This window comes from Malaclemys terrapin, chromosome 2 (genome assembly GCF_027887155.1).
Source record: "Malaclemys terrapin pileata isolate rMalTer1 chromosome 2, rMalTer1.hap1, whole genome shotgun sequence".
Classification (NCBI taxonomy): domain Eukaryota; kingdom Metazoa; phylum Chordata; order Testudines; family Emydidae; genus Malaclemys; species Malaclemys terrapin.
Window position 1 is genome coordinate 257,289,849 of NC_071506.1, and position 14,549 is coordinate 257,304,397.

The 14,549-nt window shown below is 40.2% G+C and overlaps 1 protein-coding gene across 8 annotated transcripts in view; it reads right to left on the reverse strand.

Annotated features, from left to right (window-relative positions):
- Nucleotides 1-3,545: 3,545 nt before the first annotated feature.
- The window catches only part of ARHGAP12 (Rho GTPase activating protein 12), a 150,606-nt gene continuing 139,602 nt past the window's right edge, over nucleotides 3,546-14,549 (reverse strand). For all 8 annotated transcript variants that reach the window (XM_054020894.1, XM_054020893.1, XM_054020892.1 and 5 more), the window contains 4 exons: nucleotides 12,243-12,320; nucleotides 8,405-8,539; nucleotides 7,366-7,468; nucleotides 3,546-6,815 (listed from right to left, as the gene is read on the reverse strand). In XM_054020894.1, coding sequence (XP_053876869.1) covers nucleotides 6,641-6,815; nucleotides 7,366-7,468; nucleotides 8,405-8,539; nucleotides 12,243-12,320 — 491 coding nt within the window. In that variant the 3' untranslated portion in view covers nucleotides 3,546-6,640. The remainder of the gene's footprint in view (nucleotides 6,816-7,365; nucleotides 7,469-8,404; nucleotides 8,540-12,242; nucleotides 12,321-14,549) is intronic.

Below are 14,549 nucleotides of genomic sequence, written 5' to 3' on the forward strand. Positions count from 1 at the left end.
CAATTCCCTTGGTGTGGCCCTGTGCAAGTGTCATTGCATTGTAGCTCCCTTGCTGGACAATGGCTGTTGAGGGTTGTTCGACACCAGCCTGGGTGTTGGTTACTTTTCCTTGCTGTTGTCTCTGAGGAGCTGCCCATTCCCCTATTTACAGCATGTTTTAGTGACAGCCGTATAACACAGTCTCATAACTTCATATGCATTAATGATTTACATATTTAGATAGAACAAAGACTTTCAGCAGCTCATAACCTTTCCTGACACCTCACATGGCATGCTTTATATGCAATATCACAATTATATATAAATGAGGAATATGGGGGTTACAGGGCACTCGCTCAAGGTACAGTGTATCACACCGACCAGTAGTGCTGTTTTATATAGATGAGAACTCCCACTTACATTTTTCAAACTGGAGTTATGTACTAAACAACTTCCATTCTGTCTTATTTAGATAAGATCTTCAGGCCATGTACTTTGTCCCGGTGTATGTACTGTGCCCAGCATGGTAGGGTCCTGATCTTGGTTGGAGCCTGTGGGTGCTACTGTCCTAGCTCTTCATGGCAGGAACCATGTTTTATGTGTACAGCACATAGCACAATGTGACCTAGATTGCAGCCTGTGGGTGCTACTATAATATGCATTAATGAGCTGGACAAAACTTTATAAAAGGAATCAAGATTACAGTAGATGGTTTACATAGAAATGGTATAGCAAAATGGGAAGGGGGTGTATTGAGATGGACCCCCACATTAGATTCAGGTAGGAGTATAATCTCATCACAGTAGTGGAGACTTGCATGCATACTGTAGGTGTCTAAACTTCAAGTGAAAATCCTTTATTGTGAGTGACCCCTTCAGAGTTCTAGATTGGGATGGAAGATTTGGCCTGCGTCCTGTGAGAAGAGGTATAGAGTCAACTGTAGGTGGACAGACTGCCATGTGCATGAGGTATGGGTACCAAATTTGTCATGGCCACGTTGAGGCTATGAGAATGACTGTGGCTTGTTCCACCTGATTTTGTGAAGCACTTTGAGCAACAAAGGCATGTAACAGGTACATCCCATCTAATGAGGAAGGCGTCCCTCACAGACACATGATCCAGAGCTGCTCTTGAGCAGAACTGTGGACGTTTGGAGTTTTTGGGTGTGGCAAAGAAGTCTATGGTCAGGAATCCCTAGCGGTTGAATATGTGCTGCAGGGCTCATGTCTAACTCTCACAAGACCCCAAGTGCAAATCTCCTGCTCAGTGAGTCCGCCATGGTGTTCTGGTGTCCAGATAGGTAAGAGGTCAAGCTGTTGATGTCATGCTAGATACACCAATTCCACAATTTTAGTGCTTCGGAGCACAAGTTTTGGGACCTTGCTCCCCCTTGTCTGTTACTATGACATGCAGGCAACATTGTCTGTCATTACTCTTACAGTCCTGGCACGTATTGCAGACTGCATGTAATTCTCGCCAGTTGATATGCAACACCGATTCTGAAGGAAGCTACCTGCCCTGTACTGTGTGGGTCCTCCGCTGTGCTCCCCAACCACATGGGGGGGGTGGTATTGGTTGTGAGGATCAAGGACGGTCTGCACACTTCCCTTGGTAATTTCTGAGTATCCAGTGACAGGTGCTGGATGCTGCAGGGAACAGTGTGGACCCGGGGATTGGTGCGTGCCTAGCGCTAGCCTGTACGGCGAAAGCGAGGTCTGCAGAGTCCTGGAAGGTAGTGGGAGGGGGGTGGGTGGAGGGGGGAAGGGAAGATGCCACAGGCTGATTTCAGGGAACTGAGCTACAACAGCCACAGACAAGATTGCTTCTTGCTAAGGATAGATAGTGGGCCTCAGATTTGAAGGCAGATAAATAATATCTGCTAAAGTTCTTCAGCTGCAGAAACTACTGCACATGCTGAGGCTGGGAGACATTACTGATGCTCTAGAAACACGTGGTGGGAAGAGGAATGATGGGGATGTGTGGAGTGAACTTATTTCATTGAGCTGCTCTTCCCAATTAGCCGAAGTTCCTTTTCCCACCAGCCTTATTGCACTATCAGACCTTTCCCAGGGTCAGCCAGTTGTACAGCTTCATGTGCACTGTAGTCACAGAATTAGGCTTCTTAATAGTAAGCAGTAAGCAAAACATGCATATAAATACTGAAAAAAGCAAAACCAAGGACTGGAAAGAAAAGATAGCCTGCTTAGAACTGAATCCTTCCATCCTAGGAGAAGGGGCAACAGAATTTCCCCCACAGCTTCAGAGGAGACCCTCCCCCAGTCAGTTTATAGAGAAGTGTCTTCATGAGCTGTGTAGATTTTACACAGAATATGCTGGCTGACAGAAAAGAGCAGAATTCCCTGCAATCTGGCTCGCTCAGATCTCTGCTTCCTGGCCAGTCTACTGCTCTCCAGTTTCTTTCTAGTTGTCTGTTTTGGGCTCTTCCATCTCCAGTACTTCAATTGCTTTGGACTATTTGTCTGATCTCTCCAGTCTCCCCGGGTCTCGGCCTCTCCTTCTCATTATCTCCCTTTTGTCATCTTCAGAATCCTGCAGCTAATATTACTTACCCCAAACCAGTGATCTCTATTTTTGTTTTCCTAATAAGCTACATTTCTATGGAATATGCAGTAGGACACAATCCTAAAAGTAGCACCTGTTCATTACCAAGACCCTTCCCAAAAGGGATCTCATCCCATCCATAAACTAAGCCTCCATTTAAGAATTGCTGATTTACACATATTTACAAGGCTGCTGCAGGTAGATTAGGCACTTATTTTCTTTCACAAAAATCATTCTAAGTGTCTTTATATATTTTTCTCTGAACAGTGAAGCTGGCCAACTTAGGGAAATTGCAAAATCTTTAATATCAGAACTACCATTTGATTCTCAAGGGAAAAAAGGACCAAAAGAGGCCAGGTCCCCTCCAAATGCCTTTTATGTTGCTTTGTCACAGTGTTATCTTGTTTTACAAGTACTCTGTTTACGAGAATGCCATGAAGGAAAATGTTCATTTAAGTTCCGTAATCACATAGGGCTACTTTGTAAGCCAGCAGAATACAGCCTCAGCAGCTGCTTGCCCACAAAACTTTGCAATTGTGGAGACTAATTAAGATTCTTCAGAGGAAGTTCCTTCTCTTTGCAAAATGCCTTATTAGATATTCTGTACCTCCCTTCTTCAGAGCAGAATGTCTGACTGTGCCTGGTCTAAGTTTATGGCTTATGAATTACCAATTGATTCCAAAATATCACTGCTCTTTTCTGTGTCCGAATAAAGTTGTTTCCTTTAAAGGAAAGTAGCATTCTGCAATTAACTACTTAAAGTATAGCTATTTAACTGTGTTAGACTGAACTTTTAATTAGACAGCACAATACTTTCTAACTCATCTTCGCTACCAAAGGCTGTTAGGATTTGCATGTCATAATGCAGAGGATGCAATAAAGGGGGAATTAATCATGGCTTTCAGTTGATGGTGGCTAAAGTTCAGGACAGTCTTTCCAGTTTGTAAGACTTCATTAAATTCAAGAGATTTAAAAAAAAAAAACCAACAGAAGGACATGTCAAGTCAATTTGAAAACTATTTTATTTACAAGGTTGGATACATTTATTAAAGTAGTCTTTATCTGTGCCCAGCTCTCTTCATTGATCCATAGTAACTACTGCAAACTTTCCTCACTACCAAGGTCGAGCTATTCCAAATGTCACTCTTTACTAATACTATATACAGCACCTCCATGAGGCATGCAGCTATTGCCCATGGGACAAAACTCGAGTTTGTAAAACAAGTTGACACCAATACATAGCCACAGTGGGGATACAGGCTGTAAGTCTGGTATACTAATGTCTCCAGTTTTAATAAAAAAACCAAGTTTATATTCTCACTTTTATGACTATTCACTTTTCTTTATGCATTTTTATTCCTATTTTATAAAGATAAAACTTTTATAAAATGTAAATAGTTACCGTTTCCTTTTCTGCTGCTCAGCTTTCCTCAGTTTGTGTTCTGTTTCATACTGACTTTGAAATAGTGAATGTAAAAATAAAGCCCTTAAACTTAAAGGTATGCCAATTTCAGGAAGCAGCAAGGCAAGTGATAAATGCTAGACATGGAAGACACCATTTGCTACAAGCTTATTTCTATCACTAGGATTTGAAAAGGAAGCAAGAGATATTAAATATGTAAACAAACTGCCATGGTTCTAATGTACAAAATTTCTAGCTGGTGTGCTTGTCCTTTATCCTCACGTAGATCAGTTATTTTTCTGTTGATTGCAGTATGTGTTTAACTCTTGCCACATTATCTGGATTTTTTGGGAAGTATTTCCATCTCCTCAAACTAAAAATTAGCAACTTAAAGCTTTCATATCACTTGCTGCACAAAAGTTATACTGTATTATATATAGTATTATGTAGTAACCAATACTTAATTCTCTGGGAATATAATGGAAAGTTACATTCCTCATTGTTAAAAGAGGATATTCAAAACAGGTATTTTCTTACTTTGATTACAGCAATACTTCAACAACATGATCTGTAATTAAACAATGCTATTCAGAGGAAATAGTTTATTCAAATCTCAATTTAAAAAAAAAATCAAACTAATTTCAACTTCATTTATATTTCCTACTAGAATGATGTGTCTGAAAACAAGTATCAAAAAAGAAATTATACTTTTAAATCTCAACAGGAGGTTGCAAATGCAACACTGATTTATAGATATCACGATTCTCACCCAAGTTGTTTTGCAACAAACCGCAAGACTTCACCACTACCACAATAAAAATAAAGTGAGAAAACCACAAGATTAGTCGTTCCTTCTTTTATCTACAAAGACTTTTTCAAGCAAGCTTTCTGCTGCTGGAATTCTCACCTTGAACATATAAAAGAGATCAAAGGTCAAATGGGATAATTTCACCACTTGTCTGTCTTCCTTTTGTGGGCAGGTGGTTTGTGTGTGGAACATATCAAACATTAGGACAAAAATACTTGTGTGGAATATTTATAAATATTTGCAAATTTAAACCTATACATTACCCATCTTCATCATACAATCCAACTACTGTTCAGGGAAAAGGGGGATTCTTAAAAGTTTCTGTTAGACACTCCATTTTTAACCACAGCACAATCTCTGCTGCAGGAAATATCATTTCAGACAGTCAGACACAACTGAATATTTGGGAGTGTTTGCAAATTCAACAGGGGACTACGTCATCCAAATTTGGACTGGCAAACTCCAAACTAGCTAATAGTTTTCTTTATTCAGATTAGACATAACAAATATTAGGTACAGCAGTTAGTCTAAAAAAATACATTTAAAAATCTTCAGTAGACCATGCTCCCTATAACAAAAATCTTCCAAAACCAAATTTATTTTACAAATTAATCTACATTATTAATGTAAAAAGAAATTCTCAAATTTAGTATTATGTCATTATTTCCAACAAACATCTATTGGAACATTTCCATTATTTGCAAATGTTAGAATCTGTAATACATTTCTCTAATGTATCCTGTACATATTAAATAACCTAAAAGGCTCCTCTTGTAGTGCATTAACAATTTAGCAAGCACACAGTATTTTTCCAGTACCATTTGCATTACAATTATTTGCCTGCAAATGTAATTAACATCTAAAAGTGCACATGTTTAGTTTTTCGAGTAACCTGTTTATCTGAGGAAACCTAGACCTCCACTGGAAGTGTTACACTACCTGTAGCTAATCTACCCATGATTAGAAATGTGCAACTAGAAGGTACTTTGAGACTATACAACAACTGAATTATGTACATAAGCCAAAGATCATTCAGTCTTTAGCTTGTATTTACATCCAAAAATGTTCACTACCACAGGATCATACCAAGAACTCAGTACAGCATTAGATAATGATGGTATTTAATTAGAATGGTTAACTGCAATTCAGTATAGCACAAAACGTAGCCAAGAAATACCCTGAAAAATGGATGTGTGTATTAAATAAAACTCTAGTATGTCACAGAACAAATCCTCTGCTGGATATTCTTACAAGTTCAGTGTTTGAAAAAATAGGATCCTGCTCTATCAAGCAACCAGAAGATCCAGCAAGGATGCTATATAATACAGTTAAAAAAAAAAAAAAAAAGCCTCAAATGAGGGATTATTTGAATTACTGTAAACCACACTGGCCACTGTTAGCACTAGTTTAAAGACAGTCACACTACATGCAGAATCCCTGCTGACAGGATCCACACAGATTTCAGTACATAAGCATAGGATGAAATTTTATTGTCACTAAAAGTATGAAAAAACATGTTTGAAGCCAGTTGATCGGGTTTTCCTCACCCTACCAAGGGATGAACCTTTAAAAAAAATCCATTCCAGATTATCCAGTCTGAGATTAATTTTAGCTTCTCACCAAGAAATCCAGTGTATATGCCCATACTAGAATTGCAATTTGTATTATTAAAACAGACAGAGTACAAACTTTGAAATATTCACAATGTAATAAGTGAATTATAATCGGTCAAACACTCCTCCCATTTCTTCCCTCCCATCTTACTGAAAAGTGCAAAATTGAGCTGTCGCTTGGTCCACAAACACAATACATCATGTACACAGAGAGATTTAACTTCTGATGGAAAGCTGTTGCCAACTCATATCTTCAGTTTTAACTCTAAGAAAACTTCAACATCCAAAGATGGAGTTCAGTTCCAGCAGAATTAATTCTACAATCTGATTCTGATAAACAGTGTGGACTGCTATGTTACCAGTCTCTTTTTCTGGCTTTAACAGAGTTGGTCCAAAAACTATTGCAACACTTTGATAAGTCATTCGGTTCTTTTCTCCATTTTCTACAACTCTGGGGGAAAAAAGAAGAAAATATGCGTTTAAAATATATTCATCCATGTGAGAGAGAATAATGTGTTAACAGAGAAGAGAAACAAAACCAAATCAGTAATTTCTCATAATATTTATTCCATATTTACTGTTATTCATGAAACATGCCACTATTGTAATCACTTTCATTGTTTAAAATATATTTGACACTAGCTCTGTCCCTATAATCTACAGCTTTCGCGGCTAAAAGCACAACTAATAAAAACATTGTCCAAAAATTGGATTTGCTTCTCCATAAGCTTGTATAAACACAGACAAGTGTTTTGCTTTGATGAAGCACAACGAACATCAAAGGAAACATGATTAGAACCTTCCCCCAGGACTTTTAATGTTTGATCACTCAGCTTTAAAAAGGGTGACTAGATGTCCCAATTTCATAGGGAGAGTCCCGATGTGTCTTATATAGGTGCCTCCTCACCCCTGTCCTGATTTTTCACACTTGCTATCTGGTCACCCTAGCTTTAAGGAAGCTCTCCAGTACATTAAAACTTTCTCTTCCTTCTACTACTCACCTCTTGAGGTGTCTAAAAAGTATCTGCATGGTATCCTGATTTGGCTTTGGCAACTGTTTAATTAAATCTTTGACAGCATGAACACGCTGTCTTGGTTCTTGTTCTGGAAAAGATAAAAGGCAGATACACCATAAATTCAATATTTTTATTTAAAATGTTGGTAGCATATAATTTACCAAAAACTGAATGAAGCACACAATTTTACAGTGCTGATATTAAGTAATACATTGCCACCTGGTGGCCACATTGAATATTACTGATAATCTGAAGGCAACACCTTAGAGACAAGATGGGTGAGATAGTATCTTTTATTGCAAAGGCTCTCAACCTTTCCGGATTACTGTACCTCTTTCAGGAGTCTGATTATTTTGTGTACCCCAAGTTTCACCTCACGTAAAAACTACTTGCTTACAAAATCAGCTATAAAAATACAAAAGTGTCACAGCACACTATTACTGAAAAATTGCTTACTTTCTCATTTTTATAAAATAAATCAACTGGAATATAAATATTGTACTTACATTTCAATGTATAGTATATAGAGTAGAATAAACAAGGCATTATCTGGATGAAATTTTAGTTTGTACTGACTTTGCTAGTGTTTTTTATGTAATCTGTTGTACAACTAGGCAAATATCTAGATGAGTTGATATATCCCTTGGAAAACCTCTGCATACCCCCAGAATTCACAGAACCCCTGGTTGAGAGCCACTGTTTTATTGGACTAACTTATGTTGATGAGACAGACAAGTTTTCGAGCTTACACAGAGCTCTTCTTCATGTCTGGGAAACGTACTCAGTTCATAACTAAATACAACGTGGAACAGATTGTTTAGCATATTTCAAGGATCATTCACCCACCTTGTCTCTAATATCCTGGGACTGACACAGCTACACCACAACTGCATATAAGGTAACACCTTTACAAAATTTCATAATTTCTCCTTTTTAAACAGTGAAAAGAAGATCATATTACAATTAAGTGCATCGTGCATACTTAAATATTTATGAAAATTCTGTGCATGCTTTATGGACTTACTAATTGCATTGACAAAGTCATTGAAATGATTATATGTGAAGAGTGGTTCTGGCAGTTCTCTGAAAAACATTTTTAGAGCTCCTGTGATGACATGTATATCTTCCCATTTACTGTCATTCAAGTCCAATTTTTCATCTGAAAGAAAGCATATGAATGATTACTATAATCTAATAGGTGTTCATCATTAATTACTTATTTCCTATACAAGTTGAACAATGAATGAGATTCTTATTACCCAGTGTGAAGGGACCAGAGGAAACAGTTACTTAGTGTAACTGTAGTTCTTCAAGATGTGGGGAGATACCTCTTTAAGAGATCTATTGGGGGGTGAGAAGGTATGAGTTGTGTCGGTCATTGTTGCTAGGCAGATGCACACTTAGCACTCCACATCCAGAAGTTTCTGGAATTGGGTGTCATAGTTTTGGGTATGCTCAATAGGTTCCCTACTGCTAGAGTCTGACTCCATGAGGGCAAGCAGTGAGGGCAGCTGCTTTACAAAAGGCCATGTTGCTCTGTGTGGGCTGGGAGAAGCTGAGCCCAAGAACAGAAAAGCAAGCTGTTGTCCCTAACTCTGAAGCATTTTGCAGCAGGTTAGTGATATTGTTAACCCTCCAACAGGGAAGTCCTAGCAATGTTAATTACAGAAAGGGAAAATTGGGAGGGAAAAATAATTTTTTATTTTAATCGTATACTTTGAACAATGTTTGATTTTAGCCAAATAATTTTAGTTAAATTGTCTCAACTAGTATGATTCACCAACTTTTCTTTAAATGTTATAATGGAGAAAGTCATTTATTTTGCTATTCTGTTTTGTATTTTTCTTGTAACAGGGTTGGTTTATTTAAAAACCCATATACTTGTTTGACCAGTTGGTTAATCAGTTAGCTGACTGGCTAACACTGATTTCAGCAGAGGAAGAGTCTGCATGGATTCCAACTGAAGATTCCTACAAGCAAGTGGAGGAAAGATGTTGCTTCTAACTCAGCAGATTGTATAAATTTAGTGATCAAAGACTAACTGAGACTCAGGTAAACGCAACCTAAGCTTTTGGGAACTCTGAGTTTCATCTCACTGTTTTTCTGTGGGGACTGACCTGTTTAGATTTAATTTGTCTTCTTTATGTTTCTGTACAACTGTGAAGATAATGTATGTGACTTATAAGGTAGCCATGTTATGTTGTAAAAATGTAGTTATTATTTATTATGTTTCTTTATCATAAGATTTTTAAAAGTTGGTACTTAAGAATTAAATTAATTCATTTAGTTCCTTTGGACTTGATTGTGGGGAGATTGACTCTTTGCAATCCTTCCTGAAAATCCTCCATGACTGATTTCTGCATCTCCAGGCACTGGAGAAGGGCACCCACAGGTTACAATGCACACCCAACATTCAAGAGCCAGATAATTTTGCCTAGGAGTACCCGTAGAGGGATGGCGCTCATGCCTTCTTGCTGTAGCCCTTCCCCTGGCTATATGAGGCAGCAGCGTCCCAACTCCCATCAGTTCCTTTGCACTGAGCACCTAGAGTGCAGTGCAGAGACTCCAATGCAGAGGGCATGCAGGGTGGGTCGTGAAATAAATGGCTGCATCACATCTTGAAGAACAACGGTTACAGTAAGTAACCGTTTCTTCTTCTAGCTTACATCTTCTAGTAGATGTAGCCATGTATTCCACTTACATGACTCACAAGCGGTATCCCCCGGAAGGTGGGGCCTTGGAGTCTACCTAAACAAGATTTGTAGGATTGCCTGACCAAAACTTCCATCCTCTGGAAGACGCAGTAACAGATCGTGTAGAATGACCTTGCACACACTGAAGAGGCATAGCTGAAGCTATTTTATATGCAGTCTTGATACAAGATGTTATCCATTTAGAGATCATTTGTGAAAAGACTACTTCACATGTCATACGATCTACATATGACACAAATAGGTGAGAAGAAGCACAAAACACTTCAGTCCTGTCCAGATAGAAGACTAGACATCATCTGACATTTAATGTATGGAGATGAATGCAGTTTAGGAAAAAAACACAGGTAAATATACCACCTGGTTCAAATGAAACTGAGAAGAAACTTTACGACCACACCCCAAAATGCCAGGGTCTCAAATGGAGGTCCCATTAAAGTTGCTAGGACCAAGAGACCACAGGGGAAATGGCTCTCAGACCAGAGGATGGAGATGTAAAAGCCCTTTTAAGCATCTTGCCACCATGGCAATGGAGAAGATGGATCTTCCCTGAATGAGTGGGATGAAAAGCCAATATTGCTGCCGATGCACTTTCAATTAACTAAGTGCAAGACCCGACAACCGAAGGTGCACCAGGTATTCTCAGAACCCGAGGGCAACCTCTGATTTGACAATGGCCTTGGTACCGAAGCAGACTGCATGGCCTACTCAAACAGTTGCTGCTTCAGATGAAGATCCCTCACCACTTGAGAGTCTGTTTGGTGAGTGATCTGCAAATCAAACACTGCTCCTTAACATGGGCTTTGCCTAGGTACAGCAAGCACTGCGTGTGGGGATCGTTGTTGGGGATCGCTGCCCCACATGACAGAATGTTTAAACCCTTGTGATGCCATCACTAGGAAAATAGTTAAACTACAGCTAACTAAGGGTACGTCTATACTTACCCGCTGGTTCGGCAGCCAGTAATCGATCTTCTGGGATCGATTTATCGCGTCTTGTCCAGACGCGATAAATTGATCCCGGAAGTGCTCACCGTCAATGCCGGTAATCCTGCTCTGTGAGAGGCGTAGGCAGAGTTGATGGGGGATCCTGCTTGCCACGTGTGGACCCGCGGTAAGTACCTTTAAGTTCGAACTAAGATACTTCGACTTCAGCTACGTTATTCACGTAGCTGAAGTTGAGTATCTTAGTTCGAACTGGGGGATTAGTGTGGACCAGGCCTAACACGAAATCTAATTAAGATATACATTAGAAAAAAAAATCACTAAAAATAGAGGGATTATGAAGTGAAAACCACTACAGAGCTCCAACTCCAGCCACTGGCATGAGAAGGAACTGAGGGGGGTCGGAGTGGCACCAGCTCATTCAGCCAGGGGAGGGGCTATGGCAACAAGGTGCAAGTACTGCCCTTCTACAGATTCTGCTAGGCAAAAATTCTCTGGTTCCAGGGCAGCATGCAGAGTCCCCTGGCTGCTCCTATGCATAGGAGGCAGGGGCAGGGAGCGGGGGGGATGTGCCGCTGCTTCCGGCAGCCTCATGGAGCCCCGGCATGCATGGAGCAAGGCAAGCCCCAGACCCCGCTCCCTGGCTAGAGCTCGAAAGCAGGATTAATATGTCTGGAGGGCCGGATGCGGTCCCAGGGCGGTAGTTTGCCCACCTTTGCTCTAGGCTGAGAGTCTTTTGCTGGACGACCTAAGGGCACAATAGAGATTCTCACCCAAGGTCAGAAGGATAGACAAATGTTAAATGCTAGTACAAGGTTGTTGGGTTTTTTAATACTTTTTCTCTTGCTTTCCATAAGATATAGAAATATTCTATTTGAGCTTCATTTCTTTAAAACTGCCATGCCACACGTTGCTTCAGAATTATTACAGGAGTGACTAGAGGGCTTCAATTAGGACCAAGGCGCTGGTGTGCTAGGCACTGTATGAACAGATGTAGACAGTACCCACCTTGAAGAGCATAGAAGCTGCTATTTAGTAGCATTTTCATTTTGAAAAGTGCTAGATATTTCTCATGAAATGTTGTCATATTATTTTAAAACAGATGGACCAACAATCAATGCACAATCTGAAGAACTTTCTAGCAATTTTGACAAATACTCTTGCATATATTTTCAAATTGATAATACAGTTGGAGAATGGAACTTACCATGATTAACTGCAAATCTTAGCTTTTGTATCACTGCAAGATTGCCACTGACTCGGTATAACCCGTCAACATCCAATCCTAAAACAAATGTTAAAATGTAGATTTTTTTTTAGATACTTAAATGTGTCAGTCTGCTCATTTTAGAGATTCGCATTAGCAAAAAGAAAATCCACCATATGGAGAACTGCAAAATCTTGTCACAATGAAAACTATTTACTTATCTGCAGAGATAGTTGCTGACTAATAACTTGCCACTGCAAAACTTATGCTTGAAATAATTTCTAAAATGTGATCATAGAATCATAGAATATCAGGGTTGGAAGAAACCTCAGGAGGTCATCTAGTCCAACGTCCCGCTTAAAGCAGGAGCGATCCCCAACTAAATCATCCCAGTCAGGGCTTCATCAAGCCTGACCTTAAAAACCTCTAAGGAAGGAGATTACATCACCTCCCTAGGTAACTCATTCCAGTGTTTCACCACCCTCCTAGTGAAAAAGATTTTCCTAATATCCAACCTAGACCTCCCCACTGCAACTTGAGACCATTGCTCCTTGTTCTGTCATCTGCCACCACTGAGAACAGCCGAGCTCCATCCTCTTTGGAACCCCCCTTCAGGTAGTTAAAAGCAGCTATCAAATCCCCCCTCATTCTTCTCTTCTGCAGACTAAACAATCCCAGTTCCCTCAGCCTCTCCTCATAAGTCATGTGCTCCAGATCCCTAATAATTTTTGTTGCCCTCCGCTGGACTCTTTCCAATTTTTCCACATCCTTCTTGTAGTGTGGGACCCAAAACTGGACACACTACTCCAGATGAGGCCTCACCAATGTCGAATAAAGGGGAACCATCACGTTCCTCCATCTGCTGGCAATGCCCCTACTTATACAGCCCAAAATGCTGTTAGCCTTCTTGGCAACAAGAGCACACTGTTGACTCATATCCAGCTTCTCGTCTACTATGACCCCTAGGTCCTTTTCTGTAGAACTGCTACCTAACCATTCGGTCCCTAGTCTGTAGCAGTACATAGGATTCTTCCATCCTAAATGCAGGACTCTGCACTTGTCCTTGTTGAACCTCATCAGGTTTTTTTTGGCCCAATCCTCTAATTTGTCTAGGTCCCTCTGTATGTGATCCCTATTCTCCAGTGTATCTACCACGCTTCCCAGTTTAGTGTCATCTGCAAACTTGTGATGTATACTCAGAAAATGTGAAGGAGTCTTCAGGAGTGAGGTGCCCAACTCCCACTGATTTCCAGTGAGGGCTGGGGGCCCACCCTCCAATTAGCTGCTTTTAAAAATCTCACACCTAGTATTTAGTTAGCACAACCAATGCTTAGTACATGAAGGATTTCACTTTATCTCTTACACATATATGCACACTTTCGCTCTCTCGCTCTCTCTCATACCGCCACTCATCCTAAAATACTAGCAGTGGGATTGTAGGGTTTTTGATTTAGGTTTTCTTTTCACATTGAGACTATATTTACCAAAATGTATGGTGACTAAACCAAGCTAAATCAGTCATTCTGGAAAACACCTCAAAGTTGATAGTGGGTGACCAGGTCCACCCGATACCACCCGTTCCACTGGTTTATGAGTTTTCATGTGTGTTTAATTCCACCCTGTTCTCTTACTTTCTCATGGCAAGCAGATGTCCACTCCATCCCTACCTCATGTTAACATCTTTACAGTTTTGACTAAAACACTGGATTTGGCAAAAGGAGAAAAATTACTTCTCAGTGACTGCTGTTGCAGAAGATCAAAAGTGGTCAAGTGCAGAAGACAGGAAGAATTTCTGTCTACAGATGCTCATAACCTTTACATGAATTCAGTGCATTGTTGGCTGATATGAGTGTTGCAAAGACGGGATTCAACAACTCCCTTAATCCCATCCACAGGGAATCCTGATGCAACAGAAGCATCAGGAGATATGGCGCACAATTGTCAGAACCATCTGTCCCACCCACCTGTTCCCCACTACCTTTTACTGCCACAATCTATTGGTCATTCTCTCTCTTTGAAGGGATAATGGGGAGGGGAATGGAGATGGAAGAGGAGGGAAGAAGCTGCTCATATCAGGTCACCTTAAAGTAAAAGAGAACTTGCTTCTTTCACTGCTGTCCTATCTCAATGCAGAAAACACACATCTATTGCAGCTTCTGGAGTTGGGTGGGGGACAGTAGAACCAGTTCCTGCTCTTCCTTCTTGCACTGAGTCACCAGACAGCAGCAGTAAGGGGGGCTACAAGTTGCACCATATTCTTTCACTGTAGCTGTTTCCCCCATGGAGGGCACCTATTTTGCCCTGCAA